The 27844-nt window shown below is 37.9% G+C and overlaps 1 protein-coding gene and 1 long non-coding RNA gene across 5 annotated transcripts in view; one reads left to right on the forward strand and one right to left on the reverse strand.

The window, feature by feature from the left end:
* The window catches only part of LOC148056411 (uncharacterized), a 116635-nt gene that overhangs the window by 75244 nt on the left and 13547 nt on the right, over positions 1–27844 (forward strand). The gene's annotated exons all lie outside the window — the stretch shown is intronic.
* Positions 1–27844, reverse strand: part of CA10 (carbonic anhydrase 10 (inactive)) — a 207011-nt gene that overhangs the window by 28056 nt on the left and 151111 nt on the right. For all 4 annotated transcript variants that reach the window (XM_087750508.1, XM_087750506.1, XM_087750507.1 and 1 more), the window contains one exon: positions 19456–19641. In XM_087750508.1, the coding sequence (XP_087606634.1) occupies positions 19456–19641 (186 nt within the window). The remainder of the gene's footprint in view (positions 1–19455; positions 19642–27844) is intronic.

A 27844-nucleotide genomic window follows, 5' to 3' on the forward strand; every position in this document is an offset into this window, starting at 1 on the left:
TAATGAAAGACTGATTTCTGATTTTAATAAGTGTAGTATATATGCAAAGTATGTGTTTAACTTTATAATTCATTTAAATACACATGATTAAGTTTTACTGCATAACAAATAATGTGCTACTATTACTCTAGCCTTTGCAAAACCCATCATTGCAAGTTTAAAGGGACACACGTAGATAGAAAAAAGGTAAAGGAAAAAGCAAGTTCTTCCTACTTTTTAAAAAATGTCATTGAACTGTGAGCCCAGCTTAAAGTCAGAATTCTGTCTCCAGTATTCCCTGATCTCCTCAAGAAAAGAAGTTCCTGAATTCTATTAAAAATTGCTGGTTTCTCAGCAAACAGCATGAAGAGTTTTTCCTGGGAGAAAGGTTTTAATAATTAAAATTAGTCAATACTGAAGCACAGCAGATTATTTGATCTTGTTCAGGAACTGACACTTTCCAGAAGGAAAAAAAAGTAGCTATCTCTCTAATAAATCACTTTGTGCAGAACTGGGAGTCAAGTAGAAGAAATTCGCTGCAGAAGAAAAGAGGGCAACTCACCAGGGAAATAGGTTTGCTCAAAATAATTGTGAGTTTGAACATCAAGGTTGAGATTTTTAGGACATTTCCAGAAAAAAAAAATCTATAAGACTCTCAGGATGAGATGTAAAAATGCATTTGTTAGTACTTCAGGGCATTGCATCTCTCAAACACATTATATAAAGTTGCTGTTGGCTCTTGTGCTCCAGTCCAAACTTCAATTTGTCTGCTTTTTCCCCTGTAATTTCAACTAAACTCAGCTGTTTTATGAAGTCAGTCTATATTTCTGCGCAGAACTGAGGATGCTCACCTTCATTTAATAGACTTAAATTTTGCTCCATAGCCCCTGTCAACTTTGGTTACTGCCAGCAGATGAAAAGATGAAATCAAAAAGATGCCTGTGGGTGAATGTGCCCGGCACGGACTGGATTCCTTTTGAGCCATGCTCTTTTTCAGATTTTCCTCTAATGACACCTGGGCCACCTAAGTCCATGACGTGTTCCTTGCCCATATTCAAACTCACATATTCCCCTCCTTTTATGAACACCAAACCTCTCCCCTTTTCTGTCCTGTTTCTTCCTGTCACTTAAAATCTGTCATTCTTCTAATGTTAGTGCTGCTATCCAGCTGTGCCGTTCCTCACCGTGCATTTCCTAGAGAAGCAAAATGGTCCTTAAATATACCCTAGTTTCCTTTTGCAGCGGTGTTCAGAGGTTAGTGAATATATGTCTAAAACCAGACTGCTGCTTTTTCAAGGGGCCGTCACAGTGGGAAAGGGCAGCACTGCTGCTCTGCTGTCTACATCACTCTGAGGATGTCACAGGTTGCTCCTGCAACTGTTTCTGAAAGCACAGAAAAAAAAGTTCAGATGCTCTGGCAGGTTACAGTATCGCACCTTTTCTTTGTACTGCCAAACTGTGTCTTTGCATTCTGTGCTTTAGCTTTGATGTTGCATAGAGTCGCTAAATTTCATAAATGCAAAAGATCCCAAATGTCGCATTAACTGTGTTTTAAAAATATTATTCTATAGCTTTTTATCATACGAGGAGGGCAACATTAATGTGCAACCTAAATGTACAGAGTGATGCTGCAATTCAGCAAAATTGATGTTGTGGCTGGAAAAAAACCAACCTTCTGAATTATTTTGACTTGTTTGATTCACCCTGTTTGATCTCTCTTTGTGGCAGATCAGATGAGAAAGTGCAGAGGGAGGCAAAAAAAAAGACTGTATGGGCAAGCAAACTAATGGATGCACAACCGGCTTTTCTGTTCCCATTTCCCAACTTTGGAGCACTAAACTTTTACATTCTGTAATTTTTTAGTAATTTTATTCTGTGTTGTCTGAAGCACTGCAAAGTATATATGCTGTTTGTATAAAAAAACCAACACACGAACTGCCTTTAACATAGGATGTAGCTGGGAGAACAGACACAGGCTAAATCTGCTCATACTCTGAGCAGTGATGTGAAAGTACTGTCTTTGTACTTCTCATTAATGATTTGATGTCCTTACTATCTTTGCTGGAACTTCTAAGCTTTTAGCAAGGAACAATAGAACAGAACTTGTGTTTTAGCATCTTTCATGCTCCTGCTGCACGTTACAAGTGAGGTATTCAATACCCAGTAGTAGAGGAACATCTTGGAGTCGGGGCCTGGCATCTGGCAACCATCACAAACCCTCCTGATACCAAGGGGAGTTTCGTGGGTGGAACAGGGACAGGTTATTATGCAGGCCTGTAGGATCCGCAGTAGCTTTCTCACAGTTCTGTGCCGTTTTATTCCCTCATCATACTTACACTGTTCTCAGCCAACTGAAAGTCTGGTGAATAAACAATTTCATAATGGATAAAAATAGATCTACTTTGACAATGTAATTTCTAGTACTTAAAAAGACCCAGATAAAACACTATGGTCCCTTTGGCTGAGGTTTGATTACAGGTCACTGTTGCAGAGTAGATGAGACAATGTTTTGTGAGTGATGCTGTTGAATTGCTCAATTGCCAATGACTTCTGCAGTATCTGCTTGTATTTTCCAGGAACTCTGTTTCAGCAAAGTACCTTTGACTGTACAGGTCCATCTATATTACAAAAACAAGCTCTAATCTCAGTATAGACAAAATTTTAGAGCAAACAAAAGGAAGAATGAGGATGCTGCTGCCGTGACAAATTCATCTGCAGTCAATGAGCCAAACAGATCAAAGACAGGGACGACCAGCAGCTGGGGTTCTATCAGCTCCTCAGATACACGTTTCCTTCTGGTTCCTCCACTGTTGTTAACAAATGGGGAGAAAGGTAGAACTACTAGCAGCAATAAAAGCAAAAAAGACTTTAGCAATTCCACAGTACAATCTGCCTAAAGCAGGAGCTGCTTACATTGCTTCAGAACAGGAAGAGGAGGAAAATTTTCCATGAATCAAAACGCCTAAGACAGCTTCTTAAGCTACAAAGGAAAATATTTTCACATAGCCAACTATTAATAGTGGGTCATTCATTCAAAAGAGCTCAGTATTCAATTGCTGCTGGTTTTATCTACCTATCTATATATATAGTTGTAGCTCTCGCTGGGCTGACCAGTCTAGAAAAGTTGGCCTAAAAACTTGAAAGCTGATGCACTGCAGCAGGTCACAGACTTCCGATTACAAAGGCTATGCTCTTCTTTCTCAAGTTATTAGCAGTAGTTTTACTGTCTGCTGCAGCTGGAGGTGTTCACACAGCCATACATGGCTTTTTTATTTTTACACACAGTGTCACTGCTGTAAATTACATTTCCAATGTGAATTAAAATTACAAGGGAAGCCTATCGTCGTTTCGCTGTTGTTACCATAGTGCAGTTTGTTTTGTAGAAACTGGTAAGGCTCCACTTTCCACACAGATGAATGGTGTAAGTAATGTATACAAATGAAATGCGTGCGTGTTAAGGATAAATTGCTTTATTTGCTTCATTAACAGCAATTTGATAAACAGTTGTTCAGTTACAGATCTACTGATTAGAATCAATCAACATCTCAAAGTTTGAAGACCGTCAAAATAATTAAATGGTTCAATAAACCTGAGACTATACATCCAAAGAGAAATTACTATATATTTAGAGACATTTTTTAACATATTTACCATATCAGCATTCCATGAACTTTGAGGATACATCTTGTAAATTATTTTCACTGCTTCATTGACTTTTAATATTGTCAATGCTTACAGCCCTACTGCAATTCAGAGAAAGTACTTTGAGATTTACTTAGCTTGGCGTATTTATTATACTACAGTCTTCTCTATTTGGCATTGTTTTTATCTGCCTCTTTTCCTATATTTACATTACAAGTTTGGAACTTTAAAAAGTAGCTGGTAAGAGATGGGTTCAGGTGTAGATGATAAAAGATTTTCTGGGTGCCAGAATATTGTGCATATATGATGGGAAATTCTTGATTGTCCTTTAATATAGTTGGATGTTGTAGTCTGCACAGTGCAGTGTCTATTGAGGTGATTAACTTCTGCTGTAGAAATAACAATGACAAGACCTACCTATTTAAGATACCCACCTACCACTATGAATGAGTTTTGAGAAATCAGGTGGCCAAAATTTACGGGACTTTGAAAACACCATGAGATCTCGTGTTCTGGTCTTCACCATGCCATGGTCTGTTGTCATGACTGCTGTTGACTCAGCCTCTCGGTCTCAGGCTACCCATTTGTAAAATTGGCAAAATAATTACACCGCAAGGTAATTGATAGTTAATGGGGAACGTGTTAATGACCGTAAAGCATTTGACAAAAAGCATTACAAGGGCTATCATTAGTGTCTGTTGTGAGCTGCTGTCAGCAGTTCTGAATATCCAAGGGGACCACGATGTGACCGCTTCCAAACGCTGGACATGTCTGAATTAGGTTTTTGATACAGGCCCAACTCTAAACAAAACAACGAACTAAAAGGAGACAGATGGTCTCTTCCAGCTCTTCATTGCACTTTTATTTTCCTCTTTGCAAACATTAGAAGACAAATTTTCAGCTGATATGAGATGATACAGCTCAGTAATTCTGTCGGTTTTCTAGAATTCCCCCCCTTTTTTTTTATTTTTTTATTTTAAACGATGTACGTCTTTAGATTTAATAATAGTCATTGAGTTATAAGCTGCCACTTTCAGAGCACAAAATAAGGAATACCATCTAGCAGTACACAGGTAAAATCGATCTACTTCAAGCTGCCAAAGATTGTTTGATGAGCACAACCGAAATATTGACGAGTTTACAAGATTATTTGAAAGACGGGTGGCATCCCAAAACTGATGTGTTCTTCTGTGCTAGTAAAGAATTCTGTATCTTTTTAAAAATGCTGTTCTCACTCTAATCACTTGGTAATTTCTACAGTATTAGCAATTTCTAGATACTTTATTATTTGGTAATACCTTATGTACGTCAAATAAGAAAAAATGAATGTGAAGTTCATATAGAAGATCACAGTGGAGCCAAAACATTTTAAATTTAGATGGAATGGATTTAAATATTTTAAATCCTAGGGATTGCATCCTGCTTTCCTTGTATTGTGACCCACTGTATTGTGCTTCCGACAGTAACAACTGCATTGTAAATGCACATCCTACCTTACTTTACATTCGTTGGTGTGCCCGTGGTTTCACTTATTTCCATGGGGCTGTGAATGTATATGAAGATTTGTGAGACAGACCCAAATGTGCTGCCTGAAAGCTCAGAATTCTAACAAAAGATTTGCAACTTTCTTTGAAGTATTAATCTCCAGTACTGAGTGTATCTAAAAAGTAGGTATATATTTTCAAATAGGCCACAGGAAAAAGGCTTTTGGAACTCCTGATACTGATTTTTTTTTTTTTTTTCCCCTGCCATTTTTCCTTTCATCATTTTCCTGGATTTCTAAAAGAAAATCCTATGAGAATGAAAGAGACAGACATTCATTAGAACCTGGAAGAATAAGGGTGATTTCCCCCCCCCCCCCCCCCCCTAATTAACTGCCCCAGGGAATAGCTCTACCAGTTAGGAGGAGGAACAGTTCCTCTATTGTGCCTTTTGTGACTTAGGAACAGTAGATAGGGAGGCTCCAAGCTACAAATCAAACAGTGAAAATCCTCTTAACTGAACACACCCTTGGGCTTCACACAGAATAAGGCCTTACACTAATCATAAGCAGAACTAGTTGAGATTTTTTTCTGCTGAAACAGGGTTTTGCTGGAAAATGCTTACGTGTCAAAACCAAAGTACCTCGTGGAGGGAACTCGATTTCAAAGAAATTTTGCTGAAACACAAGCAGAGGCTATCAGAAATCCCCTGATTTCCTGCCAGTTTGTCTTGTGATTTAGCCAAGAGCCTGGAGGCCCGATGTCTTCATCACTCTAGCTTACCTTACAGTAATTTGTTGGCTTTCCTGTGTTGTCCCTCCCCTCAGCAGGTCTGTAAGTGCGTATAAAGTTTTGTTTGTGCGTCCAGGCAGATTGTCAATGGGACAATCTGGGGACCTAGAGCACAGGAGCTTTAAGACTTCTACAGAGAACTCTGCCTTAAACCACAACTCCTAGGGTTAGGCTGTAATTTGCAGCCTTGGATGTGCATGGAAATATTGCTGTCTGATGCCTCTCTGGCACTAATCATGCCTAAAGCAGGAATAATCAGGGATGGATTGCACTGTTTAAAACCACAGCAGCACCATTCTCCCGAGCTTGTCCATTAGGTGCTTCACTGGAAATATCTCACTGAGACCACTGCTCTGAAGGTAAAAATGGAACAGAACGTGCCAGAATCTAGCTTAACTGGATCAATCTTGGTGTAGTAATTTGTATTTCAGGTAAAACTGGCTCCACAGGTCAATGCCACAATACTCTTTAGAAACAATCCACAAAGCCCAAAGCCACAAAGTAATTCCACAATACGCAGAATTGGGACCAGAGCTCCAACTCTCTCTTTGATTATTAGTTTCTGTCTTTGCAGTATAGGCATGTCCTGCTAAAGGAATGTGTGGTAAAGAGGGCTTTAGGTTTCATCCATGGTGGATTGTCCTCCAAATACTTTATATATTTTTAATTATGCTTTTATTGGTAGCATATTTTTATGATATTTTACTGACCCTTCCCTGGTTTTTATGTGAAGAGAGCAAGTAATGAACACTAACCTGTCTTCTCTCAAAGCACTTGACAGTAGTACACTTAGTACTAAGAACTCTTTTATCCTTTTCTGAATCAGAATTCCTTATTTCAGACAAGTATGCTAATTCATCATTTATACATATTACCATGAGCTTTTTTTGTTGTCTCAAAAAAGAAAAAGGAAAAAAAAGGATAAAGGTTTGCTTCTTGCTTCTTCTGGAGAATCTTAGCAGAACCACAATTTGAAAGCCATGCTCCTGTGCTGCTTTATGTAATGAATTTTAGTGCAGTGAAACGTACTGCATTGATAGTTTGGTGGATCGGAGCAGGAGGAAGAAAAGTCTGTCTACACAACCGCACCAGGGTATTTCAAACTTATATAGTATGAAGCAAAAAAGCAGCAGGTAATGAGAACTGGGTAGCTGAGCTCCCGTAGCCATGGATGCCATAAGATTAAGTCCTGTATAAGCATGAAAAATGATGGGCCTCTTAGGACCATACCTATATGCTTTGCTTTGGACATAGACTTCAAAGTATCAGGCTGGGTTGGAGATAACTGTACAGCTATAGATAGCTCAGTCCTTGATCATTTTGTGCTTAAATTATCAGGGGAAATGGGAAAGAAATTGCTAAAGGTGAAAAGAGCAAATATTCACATAACAAAATATGCCAAATGTATACTGTTCACGTTGAATATGCCTTGAAAAATAAAAAATATCTTTCTTTATTCATAGGAATTATGCATTTGAGAGAATGTGACAACTGTTTCTGACCAGTCCTATACTGAAGGTTAAGCAGATTGTAACTGTGTTATCAACTGATTCTGTTATTAGCAGAATTTCCAGGGACTAGATGGCAGTGGCATGTTCATATTTTGATAAGAAAGAGTAAATAAAATTTGAGATGATGGGAAGAGATGGACAGAAATGGACTTGTCCTTTCTAGCTAAAATCCAGAACTCTCTTTGCCTTTGATAGAACTTGCAGAGTAATAACTTGTATATGGTGCTTTTCTAATGTGCCTATGGCAAATCGCCAGTTAGCAAATGTTTTCATGGCAGTTAGATTTGAAAAACCCACCAAACTACTGAAAAGTAACTGAATAGAATGAATTAATTTTTACTGAGTTTTAATCCAGCAAGTCTTAGCAGGTGTGTGCAGTAATGTCCAGTTTATACAGACATAAGAGTGCAGACAGATGAAGGTGAGATATTAAAAGATAAATGGAAAGAAAATGGACTTCGACGAAATGTGGTTTAACCGTGTCAATTCTACTTCTCCACAGTGTTAACGCTGATGCTATTGTGCCTACTATCGCTCACATGCTATTTTAAAGGCAGGTATGCCTGAGAAACTGATCTAATTGTAATAATTTTAGAAAGACATGCTTATGAAATGATACTGAAAACTTAAGTGTGCTTCCCTTTATTGTTTGTAAGATATTCTAATCCATTATCTCTCACAATATTGTCTAAAGAAAACAAGATTTAGAAGTATTTCCTTCTCAGTCATTATTGAAAGTATCAATTACCTAAAATACCTCAAATTTAAAGTATTTTGACTTTCTGGGAGGCAGTGTATGCCTGTGTGCTTTTAATTAAGGAAAGGTCTACAGTGATGGTGGAAGGTCAAGTCAGTATGGTAAATGAAGACTGTAACTCTGCAACCTCACAGCGTTCCCCGAAAATGTAATAAAAAGGCAGCTAGAATTGACGTGATTTAGTTGCCTTTTTACGAAGACACTAAAATGCCTCATAAGAAACTATTAAACATAAAGTAAGGGACAAGGACCCAACAAAGGAGTAGCTGAAGCTACAGAAATAAACTGAAGGTTAGAGAGCTAATGGTAGGGGTTCACAGCTGCCACTGTGTATTAGAAAACAGTAATTATCACCAGGGAGGAGGCAGACTTCTGGGCTGGAGCTCCTCCTGGGCTAATTCAGTCCTAGGAGGATGTCACAGTGAGCAGAGCATCTCCCTAGGATGTGGAAGACCTTTCAGGCCATCTTGGCTGCCTCCTTTGCCCGATTTGGACATGGGTGTGAGCCAGGAACTCCTGCCTCCCACAAGAGGGCCTTACCAACAAGTTTAGACTGTTCAAAATCAGGGTCACATTCGCTGTCTGAAGCTCTTCCATTTGTACAGAGTAACATAAATATTACTGAAGACGACAGCTTCCAAAGTGAATCCCCACAGTCTGGGCTATACGGGCCGTGCTTGCTCTCAGAACTAGCAGGGTTTGACCCCACTTAGGCATTAAACAAGTTGTTGCAATCAAGACTTATGTGAGTGCTCAGCACCAAACGTGCAACTGCCCGAGGAACTTCGCTGTGTTTGATGGTGATGGATCAGTATCTTGAAAGTGTTGTGTCTCATCTGTTACTAACTCTGGATTCTCCTGTTTATGATCTGATTGCCAGCATTCATCCTCTAGGGCACAGGCAGTATCAGTTAAGAGAGACTGGGCTAAAAGGGTATTACGTTTTTTTACAGTCTGATGGCCATGGTTAGTATATAAATAACAAATCGTACAGTTTTACCTCAGACAAAAGGCTGTTGCCTTCCTGAGAGTTTTGTCCAGGGTAATGTTTACAGTAGTTGCTCACTGTTTTTTTATTGTTTTGGTAAATTGCAAAGATAATAAAAATTCACATATGCTTGCTTTTTATTTTCTTTTGTGGTTGTCCATAATAGCTGCAAGAAGTTAGTCTGATTCTTCCTTTTTCTGGAATGTTACATTAAATATATTTGGGGAGAAAGTTAAAATTTACAAGAAGTGTAGTAGAAAAATCATTTACAAGTAACATAAAACCCATTTCAAAATGGGTGTAGTTTTTTTGGCTGCAGAGGTAAATTACTCTTTAATTAAAGAAGAATCATCCTGTAGCAACTGAAGTCACCCGAAGCAAATGGTAATAATTTGGAATGAGGCAAAATGAATACTTCATAAGTGACACTGGAGGTTTAGAGTGCTGAATGTTTTAACGTCCCAGTGGTTTAAAAGAGCAAATCCTACAGCTGCTACTCTAAGCAGAAAAACTCCACCTTATTGCTTTATGATGCCGGATTTTAAAATTGAGGCACCAAAAGGATTTAGATTATAGTCTGTGACAGACTGTGCTCTCAGTACATTGACACTCTCTTCCACTTCTCCCTCCCCCCAAAAAAGAGAACAGTTGGTAACTGAAAAGTAAACATGTGCAAAAATATATTTATTACTAAAGGGATCTGTTTCACTCTGTATCTAAGAAATTCAATATTTATTATTCCATGCAGCAGATATTTTGCTGTGTCACATGCTACATTAATATAAGCTGACATTGTCATAGAGCTTGCAATTTGTTTGGACAGCTCCTACAATTCTGCTAATGGATGGATAGTCGTTAAGAATCAGAAAAGTAGTTTCCAAAGAAGGAAAGTTTTCTGGGAAGGAACACCCACATATGTGTGGATAATGAAAAAGAAGAAAAAAACCCCAACTCTCAAAATCTCCCTGTATAGTTTCTTAAATTTCAGTATCTAGCAGACAGTATCTATGGAGCTGGTATCACAAAATCTCCAGAAGGCAATACACAGAAGCAAAAAATACTGGGCCCCAGAAATGGAGCTCCTTGCATCAGGCACCTAGAATTTCCTACGCAGAATCTGGGAAGAATAACGTGCTTCAGTAAAAGATTGAGAAATCTAGGGAATTTGGATGCAGACATAGGTGATAGATAAGAAAACATTTGCAGCAACACTTCTGATTCCTGCTATAGCTGACTTGAAAGTAGAAGTCCTATCGCACATCAGTGGAAATAATGAAGAGAACTTCAATGCCATGTAGCAGCTGGTACCCTAACTTCAACAGCCTTTCATTCATTGCTTTAAGAATAACTCCCTTAAACATTATATACAAAATTTTCAAATACTTAAATATTTAACAATGCTTTCTAGAAATCAATTAATAATCCACAGAAATCAGGTGGTCTCTGTATCATTTGTTGTCTGAGATGTTAACGTATTCAATTATTCCAGAAAGACTTAATGCAATTTGTTTGGGGCAATTTTACCACGTCTAAATAATCAGAAGGACGACATACTAAAATAACGCTGAAAAGGTCCTTCATTTATTTGATGTAACAGTGAACTGTAATTTTTCACCTGCAATGACTACACAAATACCTCAGGTATCTGATAAAACGAAAAAGTGCAATCCTAAAACAAAGATCAAAATCCTGCTAGGGTACCTGAAATTTAGTCTCAAATTTTGGAAGTGGTTAAACACTTGTTCTAAAGCATCATTCAAACTCCAGATGGTATCTAATGATTGTTTGGGATTATAAAATTAAATGACTGTTCCTTTCAATTATATGTTATTGTTAGTCTTTCTGCTAAAAGAAGTAAATACGTAATTCTCCCCCCTATCTTTTTCTTAGTTTGTATTCTACGAAGAGCCATAGTTGTATCTAGGTCCAATCCTGATTCCCTGTTGGCGCAATAACTAAACTTCCATGGTTTATACACCAAGAGAAACATCCTATTACAATTTGCTTCAAATAAAACCATTAAACTTTTCCAGTTTTATCTGTGCTATCATAAAATGCACACTTAGACCTATAGTATGAACTGTAAATTCTTCCCCTTGCAAAAAAACAAGTCAAAAACCTCATTTATGTTTCCACTGCTAATCGAGTTTTAGAAAGGTGAAAAAATAACATGAATGGTATTTATGATAGGAGAAGCTGATTATACATGACGTAAAATTCTTTATTGCTGATATAAAGTTTGGACATTACATAACTTGATTTGTGTAATTAAGGTTTTTTTCCTAAGGGAAGGATAAAACAGGCTATTTCTAGAATCTAATTTTCCTTTAAAAATGGCAGCATGACTACAACAGCACTAAATGTAAGACCGTGACTGCAACAGTATACTGGCATTGCCTAGCAATGCAACCACTCATACAAAAATGAGTTTTACGTGCTGTATATTTTTTCTGTTTATATATTTATGATCAATGAATACTACAATAAATGCTACACCTTCACTTGATTCTTTGACTTCTCCTGGCTACTGAGTTTTGGGATTTGTTATTTAACAGGCATATATTACCCATGACTTGAAGATGACTGTCTAGCCAAAAAAATACAAGAAGGAACATAAGTTAAAAGTCAACTATTCCACTTCAAAAGTGTTAAAAGATGAAACTGCTTTTGAAGGTCACTAAGGATTAAGATGCATTTTTAGCACATAGCCAGTGTAGGAAGTTTACTGCATTTTGATGTAAAATATACCACAAAAATGTCTGTTCCATATTCCTGGAAAGTCATCTTTCTCATGGTTTCCAACAGAGTAGTTCAAAAGGAGAAGCTTCCTCAATAAGGAACGCCGACTGCATTTTAAATATTGCCCGTTTGCTGCTTACGAAATATCTGGATGTCAATGCATTATTGTGACTGGTACTTTAAAATTGTTATTACTGCCACGTAGCCATGGATGTTTAGACAGTTCGGCTACTGCTTGGCTTTCCACCCGTTTTCAGCTTTTGGTTTCAAGGAATCACTCTTTGTCATCTCCTCTCCCCACAATTCTGTCCATAGTTCATGTCAGTCTAGGTAACGCTGAAAATCTCCCACACAAAAAACCCCTACAAAAACCTAATGGAACATGAAATCAAGTAAACGTAACTGTGTACAGCAATTAGTCTGCATTTTTATCTGCAGACCTGTTTCTTATCCATCAACAAAGTAACAGTTAAATGTGTGTAACTCAGATGCTTTGAATTGTTTAAGAAATATAAGTATGCAAGGGTCAGAACAAAATAATATGAGAAATCTGGGAAATATAACCTAGCATTCAGATTTTCAGTGTTAGATTTTGGGAAATGATGTGCAGTATCTCATGAAAACCTGCAGATACTTTATATTTTGTGGCTTGTCCCTTTATATATTCCTACGTAGCCACTTGGGGATAAGTTTACTTGTTCAATTGCTACATGCCCCAAACTTTTCTGTCCTTCACTTTCATTGAAACTATTCAGGGTCAGGCAGAAGGCTGGTGCTGAACTGACCTGCAGGACTGCAGGAGCGTGGCTGCATTGCAAGCTACCTGGACTCCACTGAGCTGAGAGGCACTGTGGCCCCTCTTCCTGCGAGCACAGGTAGCGGCTACGTACGGTGTGTTTGTAGATGTGTAGGCGGCTTGTTTAAATGTTGCAGATTTACAGGGAGCATAAGGGGTGTTCAGGTTTTCTGCTTTGCCCAGGAGTCTGAGAGCATTTTGATCTGCCCCTCTAGCATCTGCTTGCTCTCAGCTACAGTCCTGGAAGGGAGGCCACAGACCGACAGTTTAACAGGCTATGCAATCTAAATTACATCTTTGTACAAAGAGACTACGGTTAATTATTGCGTATTAATTCATGCAGTGGTTCTGGAATGATACGATCCGTATCTGACAGAAAAATACAGAGTAAATTAAAGCATTAACTTTTGTCTTCCTATTCCATTTATACTGTTCTATGGTCACCTACTATTTTATTGCTGGTTTCAGGTAAAGTGCATTAGCCTTAGAACCTTAATGACTCTTTAGTCAACAAAACTTTTGCTTAGCATCTTGATTTATCATCTCATATTTCTTTGGGAAGTATTTTGGGAACATTTTAAAATGTTTTTGATAAGTTTCACTTTATAAAATAACACAGGTTTCCAGTACTCCTCCCTGCAAGCTTTGCTGTCTAGATTATCTTGGCAGCATTCTTCCTTGGACCTTCTTTCCTATGGACCACGCTTTTTAATCCGAAGGGCTCTGCTGTCCAGAGGGAGAGGGAGCCATTTCACCTCTATGTAGTTTTAGAGGGGAGACAGACCAGGCAGCCTGCTACTGAAACACATCTCTGTTAAAGAGCCTAATTTCCTTATTGAGTCACTAGAGGGTGAAAAGGAATTTCCATTGGATGATTCAGAGCTCTTAAATTAGCGGACCACAGTCAGGTGTGAATATCCTTCAATTTGTGCTAATATATTGTTCAATCCTATTTTATTTTATATTAACCGCCAATAAAAACCCATTTAACTTAAAATGTAAAGTTGATTTTGGTTTAGAAAAACACAATAAGCATGCGTTGATGAATAAGTGTCTTTTGGACTTCAACTCTGCTTTTTATGGATATGAATATTTTATAAAATTTCAGGTGAAACCACCTGTAATCTTCAAGGTGGACAGAGGTGCATTCTTGCAACTAATGCACATGTTCATCTCCCACTGAGTTTGAATTACTCGTGCGAATAGCTTCCTTATACTGTAGTGATGACAATACCACCACCTCTTCCTGATTTATATTCTGTTCCTATAGCAATTTAATTCATTATCCCATTTCCTTTCTCCTCTGAAGCTGAACATTAATCTGAAGGTTATAGAGATTTTACTAAACCACCCTTCCATTAGACATGTGTTCCCTCATCTGGTACTTTCCTCAGAGGCTTATTTTTCAATATTAATAAGGACCAGAGTACAGTAAACTTATCTTCTGGCTGAAATACTTAAAAATGACCTGCATCATTTCCAATAAAGTCTCCAAAATGTAATACAGACGGCCTGTGGCAACGGACAGATCTGAATTTCAAACTTCTTTCTGCAAGCTGTTGGCAGGAGTGCCAGCGTTGCGAGGCGTAGTAGGGGCTGGCTTACAGCTACCTCTGCTTCGGCGTTGTAACCACCTGTAGGAACGCGGTTATGAAGAAGCAGGACGTTCCTGTCCGCTCTGCTTGGGGACATCGCTAGCTGATTTAATGCTCCTTTCCTGAGGAAGAGGAAGGACTGTGTGCTAGCACTATTTGATGAAGAGCCATGCTAGACTCACAAACCCTCACATAGGCTTCCTATAGAGAACAAAACAGAAAAACAGACGTGGGAGAGGAATCTAAATGTTGGGTAAGTGTAGGCAACTGTGTGGAGAAAACAGGGGCTTTTGTGCAGAACTGACCCATAGGTTAGAAAAGGAGGCAGAGTCCTGAGCCAGATGTCATGTGGGAGGCGCAGCTGAACGCTCACCTGCTGGGTGATGAAATTTTTGGGAAGATAGAGGCCTTATCAAATAAAAGGAGATGTAAAGGGCTTGTAACAAGCAATACGATATAGAGTTGGCCTGTACTTGCTGTTTCTTCTGACATGCTAATTGGCCATGACTTGTTCTGTTTTGCCAAGATAACTAAAGTCATAGTACATATACAGTACTTTATTCCACTAAGGGTTTATTCATTGTTTTTGTTTGTTTGTTTGTTTGGTTTTTTTTTTTGAATAAACAATACCAACATTAGGATTTTTGGGGAGGCTATTTGGAACCACACAGGCAAGTCAAAGGTGTACAGAAGGTCTCGGTGACAGAGCCACTGTTTCTGATTTAACAATTCGGACTACTCTAATTCTGCAGCAGGCTGGATTAAATTATTCCAGCTGGCCGGATGCTTCTCATAGGCTGTCTGTCTGACAGTCCTGCTTCTAAAAATATCAGAAGTTGGATTTGCAACACTGATCTCTCTGATAAGTAATCCTTTGCTATCACTAGAAGTTCCCCACTCACATAGAATATCCCAGCAGTTAAAGAAATTGCAGTAGTAGGAGAAGGCTGGTATTTCAGAATTTCCAGCCTCCCACTTTGATTCCCATTTTCTTGTATTTTATTCATTTTTCTTAGTGGCTTCTCGCAGCAGCAAAAGTAAATCTCTGTTCCAGACTGTCTATATAGCTTGAAATATGTATTCATATTTATCTAGATAGTATTCTGGCTTTCATTTTACTTCTTGTGTAGTGGATGAAATCATTGTGTGTTTATAATCTCTGTCAATAGGTTTTCAAAGGGTGACTTGGTGGGCAGAGAGGAAGAAATCTATTTTTTTCTGCGTTGTGGATTATGGTCTCTTGTTTGAAAGTCTCCAGCTATTGAGTTTGTGAAAAGTGCATAACGCCAAATAATTAAGCTCCTTGACTTTCTGTGTTTACATTGATAAGGCTACTGCAGTGCACAGCCATAAAGTGGCTGGAGGTCTCCTACAGCACATTTTCATTTTTGTGCTTAGGAAAAAAAATTGGTATGGGTTTTTATGACTTTGCCATATGGTAAAGTTAAAGAGTCCCATTTTTACCGTGAACCTTTTGGAGATTGTTACTGTTTTATTTTAACAAGGTAGACAGTGCCTGAACAACAGCACTCTGGTAAATTCTGCTGTACTTTGTACTGCTGCTGTCTGAAAGGAAGATGGTCTTTCTCATTAAATGATATGGACTCTGAAGCATTAAAAGCTGTTTTGCATAGAGACATTAGGCAGCAGACACGAATGATTGGTGTCTTAGTTGGGGACTTTGCTTGAGCCAAGGTTTTCTTTTAATCATTATAATACAGTAGGATGCTTATGCAAAGAGTAGGGAATGAAACACACTCAAGTATGTATCAGAGGGACAAGTAAATGCTCAATTTATTTATTTAGGCATTCCAAAGCCTGCCTTTCTTTCTACATTAGCAGTGCCAAACATATCGATGATAATCTGATACACAGTTTTAAAGCCCTTACACTCAAACTATTTAAGCATTAGTTCAGTTATTCTGCCTACTAAAGTGATAATTAGGGGCTAAAAGGTAACCAGATTATTGTAGAGATCTCTCTTGACAGCCTTTAACACCTAGTTAAATGTTAAAGCCTGGAAATTACAAGCCTCTCGGTATCATTCAGACCACAGTATATTTTTAAGCAATTTGCTATTTCTAGATTGTTTTTCATGCCATGGTACCACTCCAGTGCTCTCTAGCTTGCTCTGAGTGTCTGCCCACTTGCAGAACATCTTCACTAGACAAAAAAAGACCCTAAGAACAAACTTCTTGCTTAGTATGGATGTTAGGTGGGATTTCCAGATGTGTGAAGAATGCTGCAGCTGATTCAAGGTGTATCGGGGCTGTTTAAAAGCTTCTGCCTTGTCTGCACTTGGATTTAATTTAGGTCTGTTTGAGCCCATCTAATAGTTTCTCAGTGCCGTGAGGGAGAGGTACTGCTCTCTCCCCTGACCTCTCCCCAGGTTTCCCTTCTCTCTCTGCAACGTGCTGACTTTAACCTGCATTGGAGACCTTAGCGAAAATGAGGGGACAGATAGGAATGGGAGTGGAGGGAAGGAGGAGTAGGAATGAGCTGACTGTGATCTCCTGGAATGGATCACAATTCCCGGGTAACTTCATCCTTGGGAATTGTTTCCACAGCAAAACAGAGGTTTCAGTAAAACCCATAGTGGGTTTGTCCAACACAAATAAGAACAGCAGTAACAAGGCAGCGTCATGGGAGTTAGCGTGCAATTAGCGGTCAAACAGCGTAATCTTGCAATGATTTTTCTCTGGTTGCCTAAACCTGCTAAAGCCTAAGCCAGCAAATATTCGTTGCTATTCTTACCTGCACTAGCTAAATTAAACTAATGCACTTATGCAGTTATTTTTCTTTATCCTGTCTCCTCTGACAGCATTATCCAATGCAGAAGTGAAAGTAATTAGCAGCAGCAGTCTTGAAAGCATACATTACATTATAAAGACATGTACTCTATCATAAAGTCGGCTAGCTTGTCTACAGTTTTCTTACCGTAGTTGCTGGGAGCTGTAGACATTACATCTTCCAGTGCTGACAGCTTACTGAAAATCACTTATTTATACAGACAGCACTTGTATGGGTGGATGTATATTCTAAGAACACCGTCAGCTGCCGTCCTTCACTGAAAATCTGCACCCATGCTATTCAGCATGATTGATTTGAATCTGTGCTTGTACTTTGGAAACAAGTACGTGTTCTGTCAATAAGACTTAACTGTGGAGATGCAGGTTCAAATTAGTAATTAATACTTGACCTTATTGGAATTTTCCTGTCCAGCTGCCCAAAATGGCTATCTGAAACTTTGAGAAACACATCCTCAAAGGACAGAATTAATCTCACCATCTGAAATGGAGGTGTCTAGCCTCAGCTACTTGGCCTGTTGTTTGTCTCTGCTCTGTTGTCAAGGGAGATGCATCTCCCCAGCGATTTGTCCTGTCCTAAGAGATGCATCTCTGGCTATCAGGAATGATCATCTTTTGAAGATGCTCATCTCTTTCTATTCACTGCAAGAGGAATTCAGATAACTAGATGAATCCTGCATATGCTGTGGATCCAGCTGTGCATGACTGACTGACAGCGGTTTCCACTTAGCTAGGTTTTCTGCTTTTATTAAGAAAAACTTGAGGTCTCTGTTAGCAAATAATACCAATGTTAATAGTAGTTCAACACTCCTACTTTCAAAACCAGAAGATCCTAGTTAAATATTAAGTATTGCAAAACAATGCTCTACATTTTTACCTTTTGTTATAGTCTATGACTGATGAATTTGTACTTAAAAACTCTTTTAAAAATATCTGAAATTATGCTGATATATCATATTAAGTGCAATGGTATGTTTCAACCAGATTTTTGCTTTCTTGTTCAGTCAACCTGCTTTCATTTGAATATTGCTCTTCTGTAAATCTGATTAGCAAAGCAAAGACTATTTACTACAGCATACTTAACTTTCAGCTCTTAAAGGAGTAATACATTATATGTTCACTTACAGAATTTAACGAAGGCAACCAGAAGTCAGTTGCATAGGACATGAATAATTTCATGAAAAAGCTGCCACGGCCTATATTATACATCTATGTAGCTTATAAAACAAAGCAAATGATTACCATCAATTATAATATCATCATTTGACAGCTCTGCAATTAATTTCCTACTCTTAAATAAGTACTGTTGCACAGTGCCAGAGAAAATGCCATGCATTAACTGACTCATCGCCAGAGTCTGTGATAGATAGTACAGATGGTAATTTGATTATTCATCTCCAGGAAAATAAGTGCTTTATTATGAAAAACTATTCATTTTGGTCTTCTGAAAGAATGGTAAAAGGATACCTTGAGTATCTTTAAAAATAATCCCTACAGTAATATCCAGTTATTCTGAAGCATTATTTTATTTGTTAAGATTTGTGGAGTAGAGCTGCATGCTGGACGGTTCACAGACATGGCACAAGCTGAGGAAGGATGGGGTACTACAAAACCTGTGCGTTTCTTCTATGTAAAAATGCTCCTCCATGCGAAGAACGGGAAGATTCTTCTTGGTCTACCAGAAAGTCTGCAAACTTTACTATACATCTTGAAAAAGTACTCCATATACAAGACTAAAATATTTATCCAGCAAGAGTAACGGGCTATCCTGCAATAGCTGTCAGGATCATTAAATTATGGTCTTTTCTGGAACACTTACAGACATGTATTTAAAATACAAAGCAAGTACCAATTCTTCCAGTGTTTACTTGTGGAGTTAACTTTATATCTTGAGCATAGACTTCTGTGGAACCATCTCTAAAATTAAGTATCACCTTATTTTTACATGAATCAGAGGCAGAATGTAAAATGTTACTCGATGTAAAGTGTTACACACCAGTAAGTAGCAAAAGTAGCACTTTTATAAGGACTTGAAGCACTTTCAGTATTGCTTTGTGGTTAATCTTGTATTTGCATTTACTAGGGATATAAAGGACCCATCAAAAGACACTTGATTACTTTCTAAGTAGTGCATATGAGAATATAGGGTGTCTAGGCATACAATAAATAAAGCAGTTTCATTTTTAGACACGAGTCACACAATTTGCAGTGCATGGGCAAAAAAAAAAAAATTAATTCTTTGATTTTCAGAACGGATAAAGGAAAACCATTTTTATGAGTACAAATTAGTTTGCAAATACCTTCAGGCAGGAATGGAAAGTGAGTAATTCATACTGGTTCATTTGTAACTCCAACTACCTTGACATACCTCTCCAGAGAAAGCCTGTCCATTGAGCAGGTGCTCTGATCCCTGGCTGTCTTCACTTCCAAAGTGTAACCGGATTTCCTCTAAGCGGTGACTATACGTCATCGGTCCTCCAGAGATGTTGACCAAATGCTCTTTGTCTAATCGTAGAGATACATGTCTCCCTGTATTATACATCGTCCCACTGACCTAAACAAAATGGGGGTTAAAAAAAAAAAAAGGCGTTTTTAAAAAATAATTTGTAAATTCTAGAAACTAGTTATAAGCACTTCAAGATTTTGCTCTTTACACACCTTCATTTAAATGTAGCAATACATCTTATTGTTGTGAGATGAAATACGCAACCTGAGGTTATACTTCAACTTCTGCTTTGAATCTTATACTGTATATTCAAATATTTTTCTAAATCCATGTGTACATATTTTAGCCAGGGGCACATGGTTAACGCAGTGAATAGGATTATTATACTTCTAAATAAGTAAGCTTTTAGAATATTTTTTATGCAAGGTCTGAATAATGGCTTCATTACAGAATTTCTGCACTGAAAATGGGAACATTTCAGCTGACATAAATTATTTAAGTACACTTTAACAAATCTGAAATTTAACTCATTTTTTCCTTCTTTTAATATTTATAACAACGTTATCCAAAGGTAAAGGTGCTGCAAAAAGCAGAGATATAATAATTCATAAACAGGGAGCCCTACTCCTACTGGAGCTGCGGGTGAAAACTTTCATTGTCCTCCTCCGCAAGTCTCTTTGTTTTGTTATGAATATTTTATGTTTACAATTGCCAGATATCGTAGCCTTAGCAGTACAGAATTAATTACAATTTGATCGTATATCTCTAGTTCCTAGTACACATCAAATAGCTGTAATGCTCTTCAAGACTCTTCTTTATCTTTAAAAAGACGGAATGTTGTGCTTCATTTGCAAACTGATTTACAGCTGCTGTAATGAAAAAGAAAATGATTGTGGAAATTTTTCATATGGAATATAATTCTGTCATAATTTCCACTGTCATAGGAAAAGTTCCTATAGCAGGAGGTTCCTTAATTTATGCCATTAGAAAGTGAAATATGCCAGTTTGAGTTAAAGTAGAATTGTGATTTATTTAAAAACATTCCGCATGGATACAAATGGTACACTTGAGTAACATTCATTTACTTTAAGAAGAGAAAGTATAGCAATAATATGCTTTGTTGCACTTCAATTTAAAATTAAAGATATGACTATTATGTATTATATCCTATACTACATCAGTACTATAGTAATTAACATTGCTGCAGTGTCTTTTTATCTGTAATACTAATTACTGAGTTTAAATGACCTGTTTTCTTGCACGGTACGTTGTAAAAAGTTACACTGAACAGACTGTGCAATAGAACTAAATGGATGAGATGAAATAGCTTTTGATTGTTGTGGTTTTTTAAACTTTGATACAGATGTTCTATTTTTTGTGTTTATTCCAATTCAAAATAAGCAGTAATAAATATCTTCTGAAAAGTAATAAACACAAATATTCCTATTCATTGCAAATAAAACACAATGATCTTATTTATAAATGCTCCTTAGCTTTTCTGCTTGACTTTGCATGCTTAATAATTAAATACCAAGTTTAGTTTAATAGGTGGAAGAAGGTCAGTTTATTGAATTCAGTTTCAGTACACTGCATATGAATGACATAAAACTGCTAATCATAAGTAACAAAAGTAGTTTAAAAACAAATAGGGGAAAATGGTTTAAAGCCTCTTATTCGCATTTGGAAACTCATGCTTCACTGAACACTCAGTTAAATTTAGCAACTATGCAAAATATTCAGAATCCATTTTCTTTCTTAAATTGGTATAAATCTGAAATTAGGTTACCATTATTTTCTCTCTCAAGGTAAGTGACCCAAATAACCCCTAATATAACTCTCTGTGGAACAGACAGGGGAAATGATAAGAGGCAAATTCATGAACAGGAGTAACATTTGTCTTTCTCATTTCCCCCCCTCATAAAAATGCAGTGCTTGTAATGAGATTGTATTGACTGTTTTAAAATAGAATTTCCCTACGTAACTGCAGATAAAGAATACCAGTAATGCAATGAAGTATCTGACGGGCCTCATTTCTGACCTGCAGGGAGGGAGGAACACTTGAAGTGAGACTGTAAAAATCTCCTGCATGTGCACACAGACCTGTCACCGGGAAGGACAAAATCTAAGATCTTCAATATAAAAAAATGCAAGGGTGAAGCACTGGTTTTCTTGTTGTGAGTGTGCCCAAGGGAGGAGTAGCCACATGTACCGGTCTAGGTTCAGGACCAAACTGCACCCGCCATGCCCATGCCCATTTCTTTTCTTGAGATTGTCAACATGTACCACCATTACTAGCAGCTTTTAATGGGTGCTTCTTTTATGGGCATTTGCTTACTATGAGAAGAATAGAAGTGTCTTATATTTGTCATTACTCAGATTACATCTGAATGAAAAGTTGAAATATTTAGAAACATTTTTTTTTTACTTCTGGAGACCTTCTGACTTGCCAAGATTGTATAGTAGGCCGTGCTTGATTACGGGAAGTACCACCGTAACGCTACGTGAAATCCTTTATTGCGGTTCAGGGTATTGTCTGTATTGTATTTATATACAAACCCAATATCTTATCACCTTTAAAAGTGTACATTTCAAGTACAACCATTTACAGCTGTTAGGACACAGTATCACATAAGTGCAATCACCTTCTGTGTGCAAGCTTAAAGTCCACAAATGCATCATACTCAGTAGGAAAGTGTCATGCAAAAAACAATGCAAGAAAAAAAGTTGTCTTCCATTGTTTTCAGCAGAAAACAATGCACTGTCTTTTCACTATGTGCAGTTTTAACTGCTCCTGGAGAAAAAGAAGGTTCTGATCTTATTCACTATGTGAACCTACCGATAAAAGAAGGACTTTCCATATTTTATGGTACTGAGCCTTTAAAGTGATGTTGCACTCTCATTTGAGAACATCAAACTGAACTGGGTTTGTGGAAAGCAAAGCTGCATATGGTCTTGCAAAAGGCCGCAGGCACAGAAGCTGTAACGAGGAGGTATTTTCTGTATTTTGTATGTTCTCCTACAAGACAAACAGAATGAAGACGGGGCGCCTTATGGGGAAGATGTTGACTCTGCCTGGTACAGTCAACAAGATCCGCTACTCCAGAAAGCATAGTATTTATTTTTTATACCATTCTGTGGATTGGATAGAATGTTATAGGGTAGTTTAAAAGGATAATATAGAAGATCTCTTAAGAGCTATATAACTATGTCCTTAATGTGTCAGACTAATCTGTGGTGCTAAGTCCTTCATAATGATGGCCTTTGTGTTGCTTCTTGCTCTGCTGTTAAGAAACCCTTTCGCTCTGTTTCTGTTTGACTTGAAAGTTACATAAACATGAAAACATAGCAAACAAGCTTGGGGAAAAAAAGAGCACTAAATCTTGCCCTCCTGTTTTTCAAATGCATCAATATTCACATTTATTTTATGCACTAGAAATGAGACCATGTAAAAGAAAACGTACATTAAAACATCAGTAAAAGCTTGTCTGAGAAAACAGCAAAGTCCAACATTGTCAGAGTTCACGATCATACCACATTCTTAGTTGACCCCATTTTCCTCATACATTAAGAAACATTTCCAAACAGGTAATTCTACCTGTGGCAAAATCCCCAAGTAGAACAGAGCATGTCGATGGGCTTCAACCTTAATTGTGGAATAGTTCAACTTTGGTAGACTTTAATTAAATTATTAACATATTCCTGATGTAGTTACTTTCTATTTAATCTCATTCATTTTAATTCTTGCTTCACAGAGCTTTGTGCACATAATTCCCCAGCAGCATTACTCTCTCTCTTTATCTTGATGCAAGACAGCCACACTGGCACATGCTGCTAATATATTCTATACTACGTTTGTAAGTAAGATCTGAATACTCATGTGGTATCTGTGTATAACTTGCCGGTCCTGCGATCACAAAAAAGTCCCAGTTCTGCTCTTTGAAAGGTGGAACACAAGCAAAGTCAGTAAAAATGCATACCTAATAAACACAAACTCTTTGATGCATGTTTATCTTGAAACTCTACAGACCTTTATGACCATTAGGAAAAAAAAAACAAACCCCAAAAACCCAAAAACCCAAACAATCCTGAAACATTTTTTTCTAATGATGTTTTTTAACCCTGCATTTGTGGAAGCATTTTTGTTGTGTCCTAGTTAACTGTGTATCTTCTTCACTTCGTTTTTTCTTCCACAACTAGTCCTGAACTAAATATTTTTCAGAACTTCCTTTGTGGCCTACATCTTTACATTACAGTCCGTGTTAAAACAGCCTTCAAAACCCTGAGCAGAAGTGACAGAAAAAGAAGGCTGTTTCAGGGCAAAGCCATGCTACAAATGTAAGCAGGGAATGCAAGAGGAAAGGAGAAGGAGCTGAGATGGATTCTTTGCCTTTCAATCCCATGCTACGTTAGCAGTTCACTGTCGTCTTTCTTCAAGGGGCAGCACAGGCTCTCTGCTTCCTAGGGGCCTTTACAAAATAGCAAGAGAGTGCATTTTGGATTTATTCAGGTAAGAGTGGTCTGAAGATTAGTTCCAAGAACATTTTTAAACTTGTATCAGTACCTGCCAGTGGAGCAGCACTGAATGTGAGAATGCAAGAAAATCAATTGTGTATGGCTGCCTGCTGTGGTGTCCTTGGATCTTATCTGCAATATTAGATGTTCCTTTCTTTAGGATGAAAATAGATACAGTCCAAAGAAGGACGAGTACTGTGTAGGGAAGCAAATCACCAAGGCTTGAAGAGTGTTTTGAAGGTGTCGTAGTGCCCTAGTTTTATATCCTGCAATAATCAAGTTTCTATCATCTGCCTCCTGGCTTCAATATTTTCCTCTGAGAGTCCTATATTCCAATGGAACAGGAAAGCAGCTCTGCAAGCTCAGGGTGTGGTGGGCTTTCCCTCCCCATTAGCAGCACCTGAACTACCAATGCCACGTACTTTGTCATTACCTTTGGTTTCTGCCGTTTGGTATCCGTGTAGTGACAGCAGTGGGTGGCCTAGTGAGCGCAGCACGGATCCTAAGGAACCTCTAATGTGCCACTGCTTTTCTGCTCAACTCCTCTCCCAAGCAGGTTCATGGAGGCACAAGTGCGCCATGGAACCATTAAAACATGAACACTAATATTAAGCTGTTCCTAGCATCTGCCATCTAGGGGACTCAAAGTGCTCAAAAAAATGCAAAAATAAATCTGGAATTGTCTTTTGCCTTACTGGGGTAAGTCAACATTAATGCCAGGTTGTTTTATTTTCTACCTGATGCTTAGACAGAATCATCCTATGCAAAATTTCACTCTGTAGCTCGTCATCTGAACTTGAGTTTCTAAGTACAGTGATAAACTGAATCATGTTTTTCCGAGTCCCTCAAGCAAGTTCCTTTCTTTTAATGTTTTCTGATTGTTGTTCATAGTATTTTGACCAGCCCATATTCTGTGATACAAAGTACTGTCCTCATTGATTTAAATTGATTGTACTGTACCTTATATCTCTTGTGCAAATCAGAGACTGCTTCAGGGTTTGAAAACAGAGTTTCCGTAGACTTCAGGGCAAGGCTGTGATTTGAAATCTGACTTTAGGGACAGTGACGAAGCATTGCACCAAACTAGAATTTCAAATGTAACCTACTAAGGCTCACTGCTTAGTGCTCTGCAGAAGAATTACGTTGCCTTATTTCAACGCAATGGCTATACGAGAACATTTATTTTCTTGATATTGTGCTTATGGCATCCAGTTAGTTTTAGAAGTAGTTTTATGCTGCTGTCTTGATCTTCTAGCTGTTGTTAGAGGGGACCCAAGCTAGAAAATAAAACGATTTCACAGAGCTATTCTTCCAAGTTATTTAACAGTTGTTTAAAAAGGATATTATCTTTTTTTTTTTAAATCTCCTCTTAAAGAGGAGATTGATATAATCAAATAGGAGACAATTGTTCTATAGATTTTCCAAACTTCTGAGAGCTCTGTCCTTTTTAAAATTTTTAAATTTAAAATTTAATTTATTAAAATTTAATTAAAATTTAATTTATTTATTAAAATTTAATTAATTTATTTTTAAATTGTTTTTAAACTATTGTTTTCTACAGAGCATTCAGTTTTATTTAAGTGCATTTCATGAATAGTTGTACATCTGAGCAGTTATTTTTCATAATACTTTTGCCCTGTCTTCATCTTTATGCGTAATCATTGCATGCAACTGTATACAAAGAAACTGTGGAAACACTGCTAGTATAACATCATTTTCAAAATCATGTTTGTAATAAACATCATGATCTTATATAGATTTGCCTATAAATGTCTCAGGGCCTTAGACATAGATACATATTCAAAGTATTTCATGCTTTATTTTTGCAGGTAGTTTTAAGGTAAATTCCAGCTCTATTTCCTGCAGGCTTTCCTTGCTGCCAGCAGAGAGCACTGTTGACCCATCCCATACCGCTTTCACCTCTGTCCCACGGGGACTTCCACAGCCGGGAAGAAAATTAAAACTAATCTTTTTTGTGTGACACGGCTGTAATCCGTGGCTTTAGTTTCTGAAGTGGTGGTTTCAGCTGGGGGACGGAGTTGTGGGGTCTGTTGCATCAGTCAAGCGGGTTTCTAGTCTCCAACTGAGTGTTTGGAGGATGCAGGCTCAGCAGGTTGCTTGAAGGCCATCAGATAAGCAAAATATCCGGGGTGCCTTTTCTGGCAAGAATCCAACAGGTCTTATGTTGTGTTTATTAAAAAAAAAAGGTGGTGGTGGGGAATTAAAGATAAGGAAATACCAGAGTGTTGATACAGTGACACTTACTGGGAGGGAGCTGCAATATAATTGCTGAGCTTTGAAGAACAACAGGCATCATCATCAATATTTGATTAAAAAAAGCCCGTGTGAAAAATGTAAAGTGTAAGAGAAGTGTAAAGATTAAAATAATCTTTTCATCTTCTTAGTGGAAAAGTTTTAAAAAGGAAATGATGTTAATGAGTCCAATTAACCCATTTACCTGCCTAATGTAACGTGTCATGTAACAGCATATGGCATGACACACTTTTTTTTGCTTTTTAAAGCACCATTTCCAGCAAGAATCTTTCCCACTCACTGCTCTGCAGTTTTGCCTGTTTACTTCCCATAAGTGACTGATGTGTAAAAAACTTGGAGCAAACCTCATAAATTAAATATTCAGGCTTACTGGCTAATGAGCACAATACGTCAATTTTCAGTGATCAAAACAATGTGCTTCAATAATGTATATGCCATTCTGTAACAAAATTATAATTTTAATAGAAGACCCACAGGGTCATGGTTAGTCTGAGATGATTATATGCCACAGGATGTGAATGAATCAAACTGCTCCTAGGACATTGGTAACACCCCACAGAGTCTCGGTGCCACATGCTGCCTTTTAGGGATAATGAAGTGCTTTACTGTATTTCCACTACTCCATTAATGCAATGATTTTTGCTTGTTAGTAACTATGAAGCCTTAAGCAGATGCAGCCAAATTTGTGGTGTCTAGCATTAATAATTGCCATGTGTGTTGACGCTAGCTTTACAGTGAAGTTGTGCTCTCCTTAATCTAAAATATTCCAACTACATTTAAACCATATGTAGTAGGTGAATATCATCCCAGAGCTTTCATTGGATTTTTTAAATTAAAATCAAATTATTCAAATAGGCAAGCCGAAAAACTGGCTTCTGTGCCTGGACAAGGGATTTGCTTGCACCAGTGCTGGCTGAAGGCCTGAGGGACCAGTAAGGATTTTCTATCTTGAAGCTGAGAGCTTCCTGCATGGAGGGATCCATTACCTGCTGTTTGGGGTGACAAGAGAAATAATGAAGAATGTTTTGCTGTAGGAAAGCAGACTGGATCTCAAGTGTTCACCATCTTCTGCTGTGTAGTATCTTGAAACGTACAGCCTGAATATTTGCAGGCAAACTGAAGCCATGGAAGGAGGAACATGTGAAAACAAGTTATGCTGCAATGTGACGATGCAGTGTGCAGTCACCTAGCGATAAGGCAACGATCATCACGGGTATCTTCAGCCAGGGAAAACGGTGTAGGGATTATGTCAAGTTCCAAGTTCTTTGTGATCAGATCTAGAATGGGGCACAGTCTCCATGCTGAGACCGCCGTCAGGTTTTATTTAAATAAATACTGTTAGTGCTTCAACAGCAGACACGGGTGTGTCTTTGCTGTGGTAGATTCTGGAATGACTTTAGAGAACTCAAGTTCGTTTTGAAGTGTCACGTGCCTGTGTCATGCTCTGGTCTCTAAAAAGGATGTTTCCGGGCGTTCTAAGCTAGGCTTAATACTGTGTGATTGCCGAACTAGGCTCAGCAATTCA

Source organism: Nipponia nippon, unplaced genomic scaffold (assembly GCF_047370975.1).
Source record: "Nipponia nippon isolate SJK-2023a ecotype South Korea unplaced genomic scaffold, ASM4737097v1 scaffold_14, whole genome shotgun sequence".
Classification (NCBI taxonomy): domain Eukaryota; kingdom Metazoa; phylum Chordata; class Aves; order Pelecaniformes; family Threskiornithidae; genus Nipponia; species Nipponia nippon.